This window comes from Gasterosteus aculeatus, chromosome 9, assembly GCF_964276395.1.
Source record: "Gasterosteus aculeatus chromosome 9, fGasAcu3.hap1.1, whole genome shotgun sequence".
In the NCBI taxonomy this organism is placed as follows: Eukaryota; Metazoa; Chordata; class Actinopteri; order Perciformes; family Gasterosteidae; genus Gasterosteus; species Gasterosteus aculeatus.
In genome coordinates this window covers 15,535,387-15,553,534 of record NC_135696.1, presented here as the reverse complement: position 1 = coordinate 15,553,534, position 18,148 = coordinate 15,535,387, and the positions used below count along the sequence as shown (strand labels likewise).

Sequence of the window (18,148 nt, the reverse complement as noted above, 5' to 3'; positions counted from 1 at the left end):
GCCTGACAGTATTTTCCACCCAAATCCTGTTTCTCCCCATCTACAGCTTTGTACCACTGACACAAAGTTGTTGATTGTTTTGTAACTGCGTTATTTGATTGTTTACAGGTGATCTGATCCAAATTTTCCATGTGGAAGGATTTTCATGATCGGATGGCTGACCTGCAACGTCTAAATGCAAATGTTTTAAAGATGATGATTCTGGATTTATGGTGTAAATTAAGTGTGTGCAACAAAAAGGAATCAAAGGAGTTACTAAGTTTACAGTTCTACTAATCATAATTTTTTTAATAGGCAAAAATGAAATGTTATTTGAACAGCAATAATAATTGAATAACTAAAATGTACAAAATGTAACGGGGGAATTGGCCTTCTAAGATGGAAAAAAATATTGCAGGCGCAACCTCATTTGTAAGATATTCACTTTAAACCGGATCTTGACATATTAAAATGCATATCACGCAATGCAACATGAATCCCAGCTTTTATCCCAGAGGTTTGCATTGCTTCATAAAACCTGTCATAGTTTGACTTTCACACTTTCTCACAAACTGCGTTCTTGGCTTCAGAAATCATATATATATATTCCTCATGGCTCCAGATGTTTCATGATGTTCTGGTAGTTCGGTCCCTCTTCGTGAAACTGTAAACTCAACATTTAGAGCAACACCACTTAGTTACTAGAACAATCCTTTTCCTTTTCTATTCATTTTGAGGACATTAAAGTTGGAAGCTAATAAGCGAGGCGCAAATATCATGTATGTCTTATTAAGTGTCAGAATGCCCACTTAGGAAGATGGACCCCAACAGAGAAACATATATGTACTGTTAATGAAAACCCTGATAATCTACAGATATGTTTGGACGAATGGGTAAGTGCTTCCATAGTGTCTACAACCACAATATCCTCTAGTGAGCTTTCTCTTTGGTTGAATCTCTCGCAGTCACAGAAAACCAGGAAAAAGTCTGTGGTTTGGGTGAAATTAGGCTTCAGCGGAAGTCACTTGTCAATTCAACCAAGATGAGAGGTTCACCTCATGGATATCTAGTTATTGTTTTCGTTGAGGTGTATAAAAGTCCCGAAAGGGACAAATTAAGTCTTTTAGAACCAGACAATGCCCCAAAGGACTTTTTGGGAGACTGTCCACATGTTGCGGCACAGGCGAATATAAACCCTCAACCTCAAGAGCTTCACTGACGTGAATCACCCCAAACCAATCCCACCCCACACATTCTTCTTGCAAAGTCGTGTTAGCAGAAGTTTCAAAAACTGCACCTCAACTCTATAATGCCCCTTCGTTTTGCAACCAGGGTAACTGCAGCGGTGGTTCAGAGCTACCATTTGATGGGTAGGAGCTCCATGCCTTCTGAAATGTTTTTTCCAATCTTACTGGAGCCCATTTAAAAGCTAAATATCAAGATTATTCACCCCGTGCATTACATTTGCTCTCTCCGCAGTCGATTTGTGGAGTAGTTACTGTACCTCAGCACGGACGACCATCTCTCCAGAAAATGCACGAAATTGGCTGAAGCAGACTGAAACGGTAAGCAGAAGCACTGTGCGCTGGTTGGATTTGACCCATGACAGTCGTTTTTGCAGAGGGAATGGCCTGAATTAGTGTAGCTGTAACATTAGACCCTCGGGTGCACAGCTCTCCGTCTGGTTCCTGTGCGTAGTCCGATACTTCCGGAGGTGGATCGACTTGTTCTTTCAACGGGACACTAAAATACAGCACATGGCGCTCGCATCACAGGGTCCAGATTGAAATACCAACAGTGGGCGAGAAGATTGGGAAAGTGCGACTGAGATCCATCTGAATACAGCTTGAGAACCCAATCTGTTTGTGTTGGGCTTTTTAGTAGAACATTTCAACGTTTCATCTCGGGCTCATTAAAATACCCAGGACTAGACAAAGTGTCCAAAGTCCAGCATCGACGTCTTTTAGATTTATAAAAGCAAAGGGGCCTCCGGAGAGAGGACAGAGCTGAATGCAAGCAGAAACACAGTTGAATTGAATAACTTCACTTAGTTGTTTATATTTTAGCAGTCAAAAAAAAAGAAAACTAATTGTCATGGGACAGATTTCTTATGACAGACATTAGAAGTATGTGTACTTTTCAAATCCCTTTATTGAACATCTTCAAGGCATTAACTTCCATTCCTCGCCCGTGTACTTCTTAACTACATCATCTTCATCGCTGCGCAGCAGAATGCCGAGTAAACACTGCGCCACTTCAAGCAGCTCTGCGATTTCATTTGATTCCACTGTTGCTCATGGTTTGGGCTTTGCAGACTCCCTTGCCGGCGACTTCAAAGGCTGCGCCCTTGTAAGTTGCGACGCACTGGCCATCGGTGCGAAGGTCCGGCTGAACCTGCTCCCACACCTTCTTTTTCGGGTTCAGCTCTTTGTCCGGTTCCCCTGCAATCGAGAAGTCCGTTTTAATTAGATTAGCATTAGAAGCTCTTCTGTTCTCTGCTCATACATCACACTACAAAAGGACAGCTTTATGTATCCAGGGCCGTACTTGGGAACACTGTGTCCATCAGGGCAATTTGAACGTCATCCTCTCCACGTGAGTTGCGAATAGACTTTCAATGGTGCTCGATTAGATTCTCACCTTTTTTCTCTGCCATAATTCAAAACATCTTGTCCAAACTTCTCTGTATCAAATCATGCATCCAGGGGAAATAATTAAATGAGGACTTTTGATGTTGCCTGGCATTTGTGAAAAATCACAAGCGGTACTGGCTGACTTCTACGAGGAACTAAATGTTTTTTCATTTCCCAACGCTGCCATTTAGGAGCCGAGAGTGGCAATAATCACTTTTGATCCAAAGCATGAAAGAGGTTTTGATGAGCAACAGCATATTGTGAAGTTCAAGCAGGAGTACTGCACCCCATTAGTTGGGGAAATTCCAACCATGTACCCACACCAGCACTGGATTGGCGGTAATTGAATCGGTTTCATGCTTCTTTGGCTCAAGAAAAGAAAGATAAGAAGAAGAAAAAAAAAAAGTCTTTCACCCATCATTTCTTTTTGAATGTACTTTAGGAAATAGCCTCGGCTGTATTCTCTTATCGAACCAAAACAAACAGCCAAATTCATTAAAGTTTGTGTTCTTAATAATTCCCAGGAGGGACTTAAACTCTTCTACGGTCTAGTTGTGTAAATTAATAAGGAGTAAGGTTCGCATTAGTTGAACAAGTCACTTACTGTAAGACTCTTATCTTTACGACTATTAGAAAAGAGTAGGTCACATTCCAAGCGATGCCGGTTGATTAGTCCGTTAAATCGGCCGTCACAGGCCATTTAGCCACCAACAAACGGAACCGAGTCCTTCAATGTGAGCTTTCAGTGGGCTCTGTGAACACATCATGGCCGGTGTTGTTTCTGGCAGCGAGAAGCATAAACGCCAGCGTCCCATTTCCTAAAGTCAGACGCAGTTTGTGGAAACTCGGCGGGGGCATTCTGTCAGTGGGCTTAATTGCACCACAATCATCAAGAGTAAATCAGCGCCGTGGGAAGCGATGTCCGTCTAAAGGCCGGCGCATGCTTCTGCGTTTGCGTCGTTGCGTCGACGCACTCGTTTCAATTCATGGTTCTGCGTGTGTTGCAGAGCAATTCACCGCCAGAACAACAGGCGGAGTGACGTGCTTTGTTGAAGACGACCTAGAGAGTCACGTCTATTTATTTATTTATTTGTCATAGACTTTATTGCCCCGCGCATCGCCACTGCTGCTTTTCATTGCGGACACATTTGTCCCGTATTTTCCTCCACAACTTTGTGCACCTCTCGACCGGCAAACCGGCGTTTGCGGCGATCTCCCTCCGTGAATCCAACCCGCTTATACAAGCCGTCAATGACGGCTTGTATAAGCGCTCATATTTACGCATTTCTTCCGACAAAAGCTCTTAAATCTGATCCGTTCTCTCGTAAACATTCTTCGTTTTAATAATGGCGGTATCGGGCTATGAAAGCGGAAATGTGAGACTCCGTAAAGGACGTAGTTAGCAGACCAATCGCAGCCTGGTGCGCTGCGGGAGGCTTGCGTCGAAAGCGACGCAAGCCTAGAAAAATGGGTCGACACACGCAAGGACGCAAGGAGGTGTGAAAAGGCACGCAAGGGACGCGCAAGGGGGTCTTGCGTCTGCGTCACTGAAAACGCAGAAGCATAAATTAGGCTTAAGCGGGTACCTGGGAAGCCCTGGAAAGTAACTCTGTCCCCTGGTGCCGCTCCGCTCGGAGGATCCAGGATCTCCACCTTGTCTGGAGAGCTGGCGCACATGACCATCGCCTGGGACACGACCCCTCTCATCTTAGCTGGCTTCAAGTTACACATCAGGACTGCCATGCGGTTCTGCATCTGCATGGGGGGACGGAAGATTAAATGCCCTTTTACATACAATATTACCATGACAATCGAGAAGAAATTCCAGTGATTTGGTTTGATTCCACAATCCAATATAAAGCATAATGCTGATCTGTTAATCTAGAATGGCTTCGTCCGAGGTTTGACTCGTTTCATAAAACAAAAGTGAAAGGGCTGTAACTCTAGTCTGGAGAGTCCAGTCTCGTTGCATTTTTAATTATTCATCTCAAGTCAGGTCCAGAATGTAAATGTTCGGCAACAGTATTTACAAAATGAACAGTTTAATTTGATCAAATTATATATATATATATAACTGTAGCGTATCCACTTAAAACATTAGCCATGGTCGTATATGTTTGTATAAAATGCATCATTACAAGTAACAATGTAATGAGTTGATTTAAAGCTGTGGTCTATAAATATCAGAATGTCAGAAACACTAACAACGATACATTTGTTTGCTCAATGAGCAAAACATAAATGTCAAAATAAAGTAGTACCTTACACTATTACTTAAGTAGTCACACTGAATGGACCAATAAATTCTTATTATGACCCTAGAGAGCCATTAATACGTATAAACCTACACAGCCCTGCTTGTGTCTCAGGTGGAAACCACTCTTAAGTAGAGACTAAAGGGATTCATAAAGCCTGTACAAAGATAAATGTTGTGTTCAGGTCTACATTTCCCTCACTCATAAGCAGAAGGTTGGCAGATTTTGACATCTACAGGCTTCCTGGAGCCCGCTGAGACGTTCAGGAAGAAGCCAGATCATTGAATGTGCAGGAATCCGAGTTCCTTGACCCATCACAGTAAATTCTGACATCACATGATGTTGCAAAAATGTCTTTACTCTGCAGATACCTCTTGGGCCAACGCATTGTGTTAGCTATCTGTATATCAATACCAATATACAAGTTATAGTGTACCTGATCCAGAGGGATGTGCTTGACCAGTCCGCTGACCACCGTCCTGGGAGAAGCCTCCCCCACATCCACCTGCTCCACATATAGACTGTCGGCATCTGGGTGCTTGTCGGCTGTGATTATACGTCCGACGCGCAGGTCCAGGCGAGACACGTCCACCGTGGCATCTTCCTGGCTGGGGGGGGCCTGCTTCTTCTCAGCTTTCTCTCCTCCTGGCATACAAGAAAGGCGAATACGAGGTTGTACTACACAATTGTTGTATCATTTAGGTTTATCTTTGCAATTCATCGGTGTCATTTCGATGAACCCGAGGTAGAAATCCGGGATCTGTCAGCCGTGAGGGGAAGGTCTGCTGCGAGACGAGAGGCATCTGTGAGAGTTTTCATGCCATCATCTCTAAATGTGCTTAACGGGAAATTGTTGTTTAAAAGCACTGACATTATCATAGCCAACTGGTATTGTCCCAAGGGAAATAAGCAAATCACATTGGACGCAATACTAGGCATCTGTCTGGAATCCGATTTCATTTCCTCCCATAAATAACAAACCCATCAATGACAGGCCTCGGGGTTGCACTTTTGCACCCCTTCCCAGAAACGCGGGGCACAAGCCTTGACTGAATGAGCGCACCGAGGCGCCCTTTGGAAGCGAGCGCTTTATGATCCAGCGACACAGCGAAATAGCAGATGCTTCCTCCCGCGAGACGGAGTAGCTTTCACTCGCCTGGTTTGCTTACACATTCATTCCAGTTGCTCGCAGTGATCAAATGGCCGCGGGGTCTTTAATCATTCCTCTGAAACACCAGCTCTGATGAATATGCAGTTCAACCCAACGCCTTTTGACATTTCTACTGCGTGGAATAAATGCTCTGCTGCGACGCCAGCACAGCGAGGCTGCACGTTGGTTTGTTGGACTACGAAGCTGTGATTTTTGGGGATTAGGTGAGAACACATTAGATTAGCGTGAACGGTTAAAGATTTTCACATGTGCCACTCATAAGATGTTCAAAGCCATTATATGTGACACATGGGGATACTTTGGTTTCATGACGGCTCCCGACATGACACCTATCCACAAGCTGCTAACATTTAATCAATCTCAAATTGGGTTCAATTACAGGTGACGTTAGATAAGCAAGTCTCTTCACACACGAAGCTCAGAATTCATAAAAGTCAAAAGCAAATGAAGCTCCACAAAAAGTCTTCCTACTGAGGCCCAGAGATCATTGAGAGACCGATAGCGCTGTCATACAATCATTATCACATGAAATGCAAGTGGAAAAAACGGGTTTGGAGAATCCCAATGGACTTTTAAGCGCACAGGGCATCTTTCTAACTATTGATTAAAAAGAACATTTAGCAAAAAAATATACGTTTTTTTCTGTTTTGTCGTGGATGCGTGATTGCAATTTGGAACCTGGACGTCCCAAACAAAGCACATAAGAAAATACAGGAAGAGAGCAGGTAAAGACACACTCTTCAAGGTACTAATTATCTTGTGCGAATCAGGAATAGCCTTCTTATTCCGCCTTCAAGTTCCAAATAATAATGATGGTAATGTTGATAAAGTAGGAGCACAACCTACAGTAATTAGAGGGCACTTTTATGGCTTTAATAAAGTCATTTCTAGTGAAAAACAAATAGATGAAAAACAAAAACTCTTCAAAAGGATTCATAAAAAAAACCACTGCAATGTGGCTTCCTTTTGTTCTCCAGTCGTTACCTTTTTTTTCTGGCTTCTTCTTCTTACCCTCTTCTTTGAGGGGGGGGCTCTGGGCGTTCGCAGCAGGGGAAGCAGAAGCGGCCGGTCCAGACGGTTTAGGAGGGCCGGGCTTGGAAATGCACTCAACGCCGTGGTCACTGGACGGCATGGCCATCGAGTGGCTCCCTGCAGGAGGGCAAACGGGCCAAAGGTCGGTCAGAAAAACACGATATGAATAGCGGTCTGAAGGAAAAATACTTTGTACGCACAGGAGATAGTTGCATCAACAAGGTACAACGAAATGATACAGAGGGAGATTTATTTACACACCCAGTGGGAGGATTGCTCTCCTGATGCAAACAGTTTAGATGGGAAAATGACACAGTGTCCAAGTTGATGGAAACGAGGAAATGGAGCCATAACGCAGAGAACAATGTCCTGCAATAACTCTACAGGAAAAATAACCCCTCATTTAAGGCGCCTGATGTTTGAATTCCTACAAAAATCCAGTGCCTATGTCTGACAAACATCGGTCGGCAGGCACACCACCGTCGCCATAATGCTTTTAATTACCTTAATTCTATGTTAGGACCTGAGCTCAGGATCTTTCCGGTTTATCTTGGAATTACGGGCAGCAACCTCTTAAACTGTTGACATCCCCCCCCGTAGGGTCGCTGTGAGGTTATATGGTTTCACTAGTATATCAAAACCTTCAATAAATCAATTATTGTAGATGTACTGTGCATTATTTTATTCATGCATCTTTGGAAACAATGGAAGCTTGACTAGAAGTTCAAATTAAGGCTGCATTTTTCCACAATGTTGTAATAAAAATGGTTGAAATGACTTTGTAGAATGTAAAAAGAGGATTGCTGGTAGTTATGGACCCACAGAGAATTACCAGCTACAGGGGTTTCTTTTAGCCTGTCGCAGCTCGGCTTTCTGACCCAGCGTCTGGCTGGTGAACACACTGAAGCATTTAGAGGGCAAAGCAGGAGTTGATGGAGGCCAAAGCGCTAAAATAAAAAAGGGCAAATGTTCGTCTTCAATTCGTCACATGGTTATTTTTCTCAAAGTACTATTAAATTCATATTCAATAGTTTTTCCCCTCATATCAATAACAAATGAGCTAAAGTCTGAAAGCGCTTTCAAAAAGTTCTTATTCACTCGTCTTTCGATGGAGCCATTTAATGCCACCTTAAAACCACTGAAAGGAAGCGCCAAAAAAGATAAACAATTTATTAGAAACACAGTCTTTGGTATATTGGAACGCATTCCTTCTCTGTTCCAACACTTAACTAATTGGCTCTTTTGCAATAAGGTTTAAACTGCTCATTTCTTCCAGCCCCGCAGCGTCTTTCTGGAAAACATTAAATGTGTGTTAATGATCTGAGCTGTTTGGCCTTTAATGTCAATGTATGTCAGATGCACATGGCTGACAGACATGTTGTCCCCATCACCGTCTGTAATGGGGATTCTTGAAGCACCACGGCTGCTTCAATTATTTAAAATTTAAAAAGGGGAAAAAATACTGGGGTGGGGCGACGATGCAAAAGCTGCTGTCCTTCACAGTAAACCAGACAATGCTCTAACGGGCAACAACTGACATCAAATGTCTCTAATGTAACACAACCGCTTCGACAACTGCGTGTGAAGAATAACCACATCAAGGTCTTTTGAAAGACAAACACACATTTGATACATTGGTCCTGCGAAACGAATCCAACGTACCTCCCTTCTTCTTCTCTTTTTCCAGCAGCTGTTTTTTCAGTTCCTCGATGTCATTCTTCAGTTTGGCATTCTCCACCATCAGCTTCTTCTCTTCTCTGACGCTGGCCTGGACCACTGCAGCAGAGCACATTCTTGTCAGCCCTCAGCGCTGGAATGAAGTTGCACTATTCAACAGGAACTGATCAGAGCCGCTGATCTGATACAAAGACATCATGGCCTTCAACTTGGTGACTACCAACATCTACAGTCTCTCTCTTTTGGAGTTAAAAAAATCCACAAAATTGTCAATGAATCCCATTTTTGAAATCCCATGGCGTCTTAATTAAGGCAGTACTTTATCTTCAATAATGTTATAACAATAAATAACAGTTCGAGGGTTGCCTAACAACACCCTCGAACTGTTGGATGATTGGACGATAAAGTACAGCCTCTCGTACCTTATTGCTTTTATAATACTATTCATCATTTTGCTGGTAACCGTAAGTAAATAGTTGCCTTTCAGCACAAAATTGTTGTAGCCACCAAACGTTGTATATTGCATTTCAGTATTCTAGAGAAAAATAGTCCCCATACGTGCATGTAAACAGCATTGGGTCTCCTTGCAAGATCTCGCAGCATCTCATTCATTCACAACGCCCACGATGTCCACCTCAATTGTCCGATCATGTGGGTGTGTCCGGTCTTTTCGGTCTTCTCGATCGCCACCGAGCTAAAAGCTGAAATGTCAACTAACGGTCGCGCTAAATCAAACCCGTTATTTTGAGTGCGCAGTGATACGGAACGCTCGGGTCAATGTGAACGGCAACTGTACATTATCGCTGAATAATGCACCCACCCGTGACTCACTCTCAACCAATCAGAACGCTGGATTTCATCTACCCGTATTTTAAGTTACAGTATGACACTGTCCTAACTCCTTTGGAATAATAAACGTCTTCCATTGTGCAAGTGATACAATTATCAATGGAGAAGGTCACAAGGAGTATGCAGAGGACATTTATCATTTACACAGAAATAGAACTTTCTTCGCTCATATTTTGTAAAAATAAACAACGCGTTTAAAACGTTTTTTAATTTCTTGATTCATTAATTAGTGCCCGGAATATATTTGGCTCATTCAAGCTTTCAAAAAACATGGGAAATTATCTTCATTGATAATTCTTCTAAATCCACGTACACTTTCCCGAATAACTGGGGCCTCAGGCATCATAAAACAGCTTGTAGTCGACGGTGAGTTCACTCTTTAAATCAGGCGACTGTAAATCATGCACGTAGGCCAGAAGTACGTCTCTCTTAAAGCCGATAAATAAATAAATCATGTGCTGCAGCTCCAGACGAGACAGGCCTTTCCGCAGGGAAATATAGACCCATTTAGAAACACAACTTTATAACTCAAAACATACATATGTATGTATAATGTATTGGGCAAAATACATGTAACAGCACTGAATTGTCGGGTTGTGCGGGTCTGCGTGTGTCTCCTACCGGTTTTCTCCTTCAGCAGCTGGACTTGTTGTTTGAGGTACTCGATGATCTGGTCAGCCTCGGTCGCTCGCTGCTCCAGCCTCAACAAAGGATTGTGACTCGACATCTTGAACAAAGAGCGAGCTAAAAACCTAACAAAACCAAAGAAAAGACAGACATTCTTCAATATAGAAAATAGATTGAACTGAATACATTCTGCAAATTCTGCTATCAATTTCTGGGTTTTATCAAAGGGGCATCTCTCCTCATGTTTAAAATGGAGGCAAGTGTTCATGCATCAAGCTCACAACTAAAAACAATGCTTTTGTTACCCTGTTGCAGGAAATTCACTCAAGTGAAACATTGTAAAAAGAGATGGTATTCTTAAGTACTATGCTGAACGTCTACAAAGATACATGTTTGGAGTTACAAAGTTTGCATTCCAGTACAACCACAAACTACAGCTCTTCTACTCCCGCCTACTCCTCTCCGACAGTCAGAACAAAAACATTTCATTTCTGTAAAGGTGTTGCTGGGCTCTTATATAGGACTACATTACATTGTACAATAATTTCCTATTTTATTTATTAAGGTACTGGCACTGACAGCGATCAGAATCTGCCATGTTTTCAACGTGCCGTCTCAGGAAGTATAAACCGTGTCTTGTTGAAAGACTTTCTTGACAAGTTATATTATTGAAAGAATTGAATTCTGTCTTTCATATTAACATATGAAGAAGTTAAATTCAGAGGTTTATCCACTTAGCATCAAGTTCACAGGCATTCAACTTCAAAATGGTCCAACTTTTAGGCCACTCGACTAAAACACAACTTGACACCAGTTTGTTTTATTTGCGGTAATGTTCCATTTATCATGTTGAGATTGGCAAATTAAATTGAATAAAAAAAGTAAACAGGAAAAGAACCATTTTTTTTTTTTTTTAAGGCTGAGGCATGGAGAAGAAAACTTCTTACACGTATTACAGGGAGGCGCCGCAGAACAACAGCTGGCCCGAGATGAAAACAAAATGTTGTGTGACGAGGAAATGAGAAACACAAAAGAACTGGAGTGGATAAAATCAAGGAACAAAGCATTGCTCTTTGAGAAACCCAATTGATTTAAACAGGACCGGGGGTGGAGTAATGTCAAGAGCCACAAAAGGCTAATTTCATTTGGAAAACCCTGGAAAATGAGTCCTGGGGCCCGAGGCCTGATTCATCTCCTGCTTTGCAAACTAGCAGGTTAACAGTGCTAAACACGGGACCGCTGATGCTCAAGTTGGGAGGTTTTTGCATGATCAAACTCCTAAAAATAGCCACGGCTGACTGGTTTGCATCGTCAACATTTCTCCACACAAACGTTTTATGTCTATATTCATTATAAACTTAAAACATAAACGATAATACTGCACAGCCATAAACTAAACAGGTGGTTTTCTCTGATACGGTGTTGCTGAGCAGACCCACCAGTATAAGTGTTTGCTCATTTCATGGTTCCTTCCCACAGTAAAAATAAACTATGAGGATACTTCCCCACCTGTCTGCCAGCCAGACAGATATAAATATAAAAAAAGAACAGTATGCCAGCACCACCTGAAGGCATTACAGGGACCTACAGCTGAAAGCTGTGGGGGGGGGTCTTTAGCCCAAATGCAATTCAATTAAAGGCTTTAGCCATAAACTGTACCAGTAAAAAGATTTTTTTTAGTCTCTCAGATATTTTTAATAATAAATAAATATATTTACCCTCCTATCTCATCATGTTTCACATTTTTCAGAATACACGTGCAAAAACAAAATCAACACACAGCGGAAAGAGAGCAAATATAATCACTAATAATTGAGACATGTCAATAATGTTTGACAATGAAGAATTATGTTATCACCAATTACTGTATATGCCTGCATAAAAAGATGCATTAAATATTTAGTTATTATACTGCTAAGTGCCCATTGGGATTCAGAGGCGTAGTCATTGCACAGGCGTATTTAACCTAGTGGTGCTGAAAGGATTGAATGGGATCATGTTAGTTAAAAAAAGAAAAAAAAGACGTTTTGTATACAAATTCAAATCATGCACCTTAGTGTGTTCTTGTGATTAGTGTGTTCTTGTTTAATGAATTATGTTATTTGCATTTGCTTTCAAATGTAAGGATTGACATAACAATAGGTTATGCATTTAGACAAAATCGGCAAATCACTGAAGAAGACTAAATGGAGTAACTTGCAAATACAGAAATCAAACTACAATCAATACATTTCGGGAAAGTTAATGCTAGGCACACAATTAAAATGTAGTGTGATATGTGGAGGATTTTACGGAAGTTGTAGGTGAATTCATTATTAACTGTATTCGGTTCAGCTAAAACGGAACATGGATCTTCAACAAGACCGTGACAAGGGACCTCAACGTTAACTTAGACTTTGGGCTAACTATCATGTAGCTAGCACTGACGAACCACTGGTTGTGTGGTTGGTTAGAGGTTATTCACGACTTACAATCGGTTAGTTAAAACAAATAAACAGGGGGTTTTTTCAACTCACATGGACTCTGAACCGCAACCCCAACACGTTTCATGGAGATGTGGGGGCTTGACAGCTGCTTGTAACGACTCCTGCTACAGCTAGCCAGCTAGCTGGCTGACATGCAGTCAGGCAGCTCGAAGCTGCTCTGGGGGCCTTCCTGTTAGATCTCTACAGCATCCGGATACGGAGCATGTTCGTGTGTTTTCCGTTACGGTGCGACAGCCAAATCTTTTATAGATCGGATACCGTCGCAAAAGGTAAGCAGGCAGCGTAGAATGCGTGTGTAATAACTACAATGCAAAACAAACTCTTACAAATATACGGTAAAACAATTATTAATGGGCAATCTTGTTGAGAGTTTTTCAAATAATTTAGTTTGATTTAAGTTACATATTGGTTTTGTTTTTTCAAAATACTTGTCGCACACAAATGACGCCATTGGTCACGTTCCCTCAGCTCTTCCCATCACATCGCAGAGGCAGGAAACGAAATCCTTTTAAATGTTTTTATGCTAATTTCTATTTCATCCCGTTGACATGGCAATACAGCTTTACCATTAAGTGTGAGTAGACTCGTTATTTTGATGTCATGCACATCACATTAATGTTTCCCCATCCAGTCTGAACAACGTTAGTCATACACGTTATTTTCGTAAATTAGCTAAACTAACGTTAGCTTAGTGGGTTTATCTGCTGCAGCAGGGTGTCATTTGTTGCCGAACTTAATTTGCAATTATATAGTGTGAATATTATCTTTTATTTATTACTCACCAGCTAGTACTTTAATGACCTTTCACTTGCTCTAATGGTGGTCTTTAACTCAGCAGATGTTTACATAAAGCATGGACATTTAATTGATGTTTTTAACGCCCTGTGGTGGTATGACTTAAATGAGAACACAATTTAACATATCATGGTGACGATCGGAATGTTCTGCTCATTCATACATGTATGTTGTCGCATATTATCCATGAGTCCTGTTGAAGTCTCTCTCCCATCATCGGTGCTTCTAGCCGGTGGCAGGATGAACCCTCTGAAAGACGCACAGCTGGGGGCCTTCACCTTCTTTGCCTCAGCGCTTCCTCATGATGTCTGTGGTAGTAATGGCCTCCCTCTCACCCCCAACTCCATCAAAATCCTGGGACGTTTCCAGGTCCTTAAAACCATCACTCATCCCAGACTCTGCCAATACGTGGACATGTCCAGAGGGAAACACGGTATGACTCTGTGTCTTCCTCTTTGTAAAGGGTCCAACCTGTATACCCTCTCCTCCCACTTGATTACATATTATTGTATTTCATATTTTTCCCCTGATGTGTTCTCTCACTCAGCTTCTCCAAAACATACCTGAAAAAGTAGACCCTGGGTATTTGTTAAGGTTTCATGCTCTGTGTTTAATGCTAGTTGGCTGGGATTAACATGCAGGTCTGTTGTTAATTGAATTACATATAGCGTTGGATTTACAGTTGGATAAAAGTAATAACATAGTGTACAACTGTATTTCATTATAGTCCAATAACACAAGTTACCATTTCAACATTTTATCAGGTGACTATAGCTAAAATGTATGAAGCTAATGTTTTTGGCACAGCACCAATGAAGCATAGAGGTGTCAAAAACATGAATACATTACATGTGTATTTTAATCTTAAAATTTTTCCTCATGCTGTACAGAACGACTGATTGTTGTTGCTGAACACTTTGAAAGCAGTTTAAGTGACTTTCAAAAACAAGGGAAAACAGTCAGGTGAGATTCATTCTTCCTCATAAACTATTAAAGTATTTTACAATTTGTTTTCTACCTTCGCTCTAACTGGTGAGCTGTTTTTTAGTTACTCTTGTTCCGTTGCTTGATTACATTGGCATGGAAATACTATGCGTGGACTTTGCCATCTACTGGCTGAGCGTTTGTAAATTAAAAACAGTCAAATTTCTAATGCTTAACTGTTGAAAACTTATAAATTATTTGTTGTGTCTTTTCTCTGAGCCAGTCAACACTTGGTTTGACACATTGTCGGGGTATTTTGTTTGTGTCAGCCCAGGGAAGATGCTGCAGATAGCTTACGAGGTTCTCGAAGGTCTGGAATTCATGAACAAACATGGTATGGTGCACAGAGCCCTCAGTGCACACAATGTGCTCATGGACTGCAAGGTAAAATTGGGCCTACATATGTATTTATATATTTAAGTGACCACAAGTTTGTCCAATTAAAAATACATATGATTTGTTTAATGTTATACTGTGTGACTGTAAGACTTTTTTTTTCTTCATAGGGGAATGTTAAGCTGGCAAAGTTTGGCCTTTATCACATGACTGATCATGGGGCTGACGTAGATTTTCCCATTGGGTACGTCTCTTTCCTCCTTGTTCATCGCAGAGAAATAGTGCTCTGCGTTTTATGCACTCGGTTCAGGTTCAAATTTTCACTTTGTCTGTTTGCTGTTAGTCCAATCATAAAGAAGACAAATATAATTGACGCATAACAGTCCATTGCTTTTTAATGGAAAACAGATTTTAGGGCTTCAAAATAACTTCCTGCTTTGGAAACCGTAACAGATCGTTGGACTTTTGTCCTAATCCAAAGGCCTTTCTGCTCAACCAAGTATCTCTGTTTAATATCCTTTGGCAGAACGAAAAGAGGAATGATGGCACATACCCATGAATCTCAATAACATCTGGATTAACAAATGTAATAAATGTAACTTCTAGAACAGCGTTGCACATTCTCAGGAACAACAGAATATACTTCAGTTAACGACAGAAATGTGAGCAATATGTGTGAACCTTCCCTCAGGTACCCATCATACCTTGCTCCGGAGGTGATTGCTCAGGGCTCTTTCCACCCCAGTGACTCTTACCACGACGAGGCTCCTCTGCCTTCAGGACCCAAGACGGACGTGTGGTCGCTTGGGGTTTTGCTGTTTGAATTATGCGCAGTAAGAATCCTTTTACAACCCCTTCAGACAAGAAAAATCCATCCTGTTTGGGTTAGCCAGAATTCAAGCTGCATGGATCGTTTGCCCCATCGGTTCTAATGCTGTAAATCACTTACAGGGCAGACGACTGCTGCTGAATATTGATATTAGTGAGAGGCTGAAATTCATCCTAACTTTGGGTAAGTTTAAAAAAAAGTCCACGTACTGAGCATATATGCTCTTTAATTGCATTGGGCTCACACCGGGACGTTGTTTGTCTTCCTCAGGTTGCATAGACGACATTGTCACCGTCCTCGCTGAGGAACATGGTTGCCTGGATGCCATCAAGGTGAAGTCAAAATCATTGGCTGCCTAGATTTAAGTTAATGATGAAGAACATATAAAAAAAGGACATAAAGGTGTTCAACATTACTATAAACTTAGATCGCATTATTGGCATCACACTTGTTGATTAAAAAAACATATTTCATGGTTCCACTTACCAGTGATACCAAACTGCACAATGCATCATGTATTCAACCACACATGTAGTACTATTTTAGATTCTGTGTAAGTACTACCTAAGCTTTTGTGACATTTTGGTGGGATTATTGGAAGTTTAAATAGCACTTGTGTGGATTTTGTGTTCTCTAGTTAACAAGGTCTTTTATTTACAGGAGCTGCCTGAAAATGTCCTTGCATTATTAAGAAAATGCTTGACATTTCGTCCATCCAAAAGGTAACAGGACACAAATGATACGTAAATAGATAGAATAGAAGTTATTGTGTTACAACTTTTATGACTTTATATTAATAAATATTCAATATAATAAATGATCAGTTCTCAAATTACAACATTAAGGCGCACTCTGTGTTTGTGGATATTTTTCTGTGATGACCATGTTTGCTGTTTGCCCTGCAGGCCGACCCCTTCAGACCTGCTGGGAGACCCTGTGTTTAGTGGCGTTTCGGACCTCTACACGCCCTTCAAGAAGCCCGTCAGCCTGTTCTCTTCCTCTCTTCGCTGTGCACATCTGGAACTCCCAGAAGACATCAGGGAACTTTGCAAAGGTCTCCCCAACTTGACACATGCAGCCTTACCCATCTACCCACCCGTGGGGATGGGTAGATGTTCACTTCTTTGTGTGTTTATGTGTTATTAGACGATGATGACGACTACCTCTCGGAGCGGGGCATAAATGAGGTGTACCATCTGTGGTGTCTGGCTGGGGGAGACCTGGAGAAGGAGCTGACCAACAAGGAGATTATACAGTCCAAGCCTCCAATCTGCACACTGCCCAAGTACAGTACGCACACATGTGCACACGGATGATGAAGGCATTTGATAACTTCAGTTGATATTCTATATACTGATCACACATCTCCCTCTTTCTTTCTGTCTTTAGTTTTGTCCTGGAAGACGGGGAATCATTTGGCCAGGGAAGGGACCGCAGTTTCTTACTTGACGACACAACAGTGACGTTGTCTCTGTGCCAACTCCGAAACGTAAGACCCAAACAAGGAGACGTGTACAATATTTGTATGTATGGAGAAGATGAAACCGACACAATATTTGGACCAATTACCTTTTATATATTGAAGTTGCAACAATATTGTAGGGTTTGATGTTTTTGGTTTACACCGTGAGATTCTTTTATTATTACATTACATTACAGGTCATTTAGCTGACCCTTTTATCCAAAGCGACTTACATTACATTTATAACCCATGCCATTTTACATTTTTGCCTGGGGAGCAATTCGGGGTTAGGTGTCTTGGGACACTTCGACATGGGACATGGGGCAGCCGGGACTTGAACCACCAACCTTGCAGTTCCCAGCGCACCACGTCGTATAAATATTCATCACTAATGTGCAAATGATGGCTAAATTTGTCAAAGCAAATTATAGATCTGCTAAAACAGAAAAATTACATCAGATCAAATCAGGAAAAGTCACTCACGCAATATGACAGATAAAATCAAAGACTAGACTCTTACTCTCATGTGGTCCAGCTTTGGCGGTACTTTTCTCAATTTTTTATCCAGTTTTAAAACTCTTCTACCATCATTTTGTTATAAACATAGGAAAGAAAATGGTACAACAACAAATGCTCATTTTGTTAGTTGATAACTTCTCTAATAGATAATACCATAATACATTTATGTTGTAAGTGGTTCCAAAATGCACCTTTCAAAAGAATTCAACCTTAAATTTTAAATCTGTATTTTGTTTTTTCATTTTCCAGCGGCTGAAGGATGTTCCGGGAGAAGCCTATTACCCTCTACTGGAAGACGAGTAAGCAACCTTCATCCTTCAGTCCCTGTTGTATCTCCGGTAATGTCTCATTTCCTTTACTTCTCTCTCCTTTAGGCAGTCAACTCTGCCTCAGTCCAACAGCAGCAATGAGCTGTCGGCCACCGTCACGCTCCCACTCATCATCCGAGAGAGAGACACTGAGTACCAGCTCATCCGCATCGTCCTCTTTGACAGGCTGCTCAAGGTCCGCTCCA

The 18,148-nt window shown here is 41.5% G+C and overlaps 2 protein-coding genes across 4 annotated transcripts in view; one reads left to right on the top strand and one right to left on the bottom strand.

The window, feature by feature from the left end:
- Window positions 1-2,112: 2,112 nt before the first annotated feature.
- On the bottom strand, window positions 2,113-12,906 carry aimp1a (aminoacyl tRNA synthetase complex interacting multifunctional protein 1a). The gene is made up of 7 exons (XM_040186540.2): window positions 12,740-12,906; window positions 10,218-10,348; window positions 8,733-8,846; window positions 7,023-7,187; window positions 5,304-5,512; window positions 4,199-4,367; window positions 2,113-2,420 (listed from the first exon to the last, which is right to left on the bottom strand). Coding segments are annotated over exons 1-7 (957 nt in total). The 5' UTR covers window positions 12,742-12,906; the 3' UTR covers window positions 2,113-2,253.
- The window catches only part of tbck (TBC1 domain containing kinase), a 29,381-nt gene continuing 23,887 nt past the window's right edge, over window positions 12,655-18,148 (top strand). Inside the window, exons 1-14 of one of the 3 annotated variants that reach the window (XM_078109079.1) lie at window positions 12,655-12,978; window positions 13,734-13,937; window positions 14,395-14,467; window positions 14,758-14,872; window positions 14,995-15,068; window positions 15,516-15,657; window positions 15,776-15,836; window positions 15,924-15,985; window positions 16,314-16,375; window positions 16,559-16,707; window positions 16,800-16,938; window positions 17,043-17,142; window positions 17,884-17,933; window positions 18,009-18,138. In XM_078109079.1, coding sequence (XP_077965205.1) covers window positions 12,912-12,978; window positions 13,734-13,937; window positions 14,395-14,467; window positions 14,758-14,872; window positions 14,995-15,068; window positions 15,516-15,657; window positions 15,776-15,836; window positions 15,924-15,985; window positions 16,314-16,375; window positions 16,559-16,707; window positions 16,800-16,938; window positions 17,043-17,142; window positions 17,884-17,933; window positions 18,009-18,138 — 1,428 coding nt within the window. In that variant the 5' untranslated portion in view covers window positions 12,655-12,911. Of the gene's footprint in view, window positions 12,979-13,144; window positions 13,284-13,724; window positions 13,938-14,394; window positions 14,468-14,757; window positions 14,873-14,994; window positions 15,069-15,515; window positions 15,658-15,775; window positions 15,837-15,923; window positions 15,986-16,313; window positions 16,376-16,558; window positions 16,708-16,799; window positions 16,939-17,042; window positions 17,143-17,883; window positions 17,934-18,008; window positions 18,139-18,148 lie in introns of those variants that run through there. The other 2 variants (XM_040186534.2, XM_040186536.2) reach the window with 2 other exon arrangements.

Excerpts from the sequence above, each read along its gene's own strand:
- aimp1a (XM_040186540.2), bottom strand. Across the intron at positions 8,847-10,217 it reads GCTGCTGAAGGAGAAAACCG|TGGTCCAGGCCAGCGTCAGA; the intron begins GTAGGAGACACA and ends GCTCTGCTGCAG. Across the intron at positions 7,188-8,732 it reads AAAAGAGAAGAAGAAGGGAG|GGAGCCACTCGATGGCCATG; the intron begins GTACGTTGGATT and ends GCCCTCCTGCAG.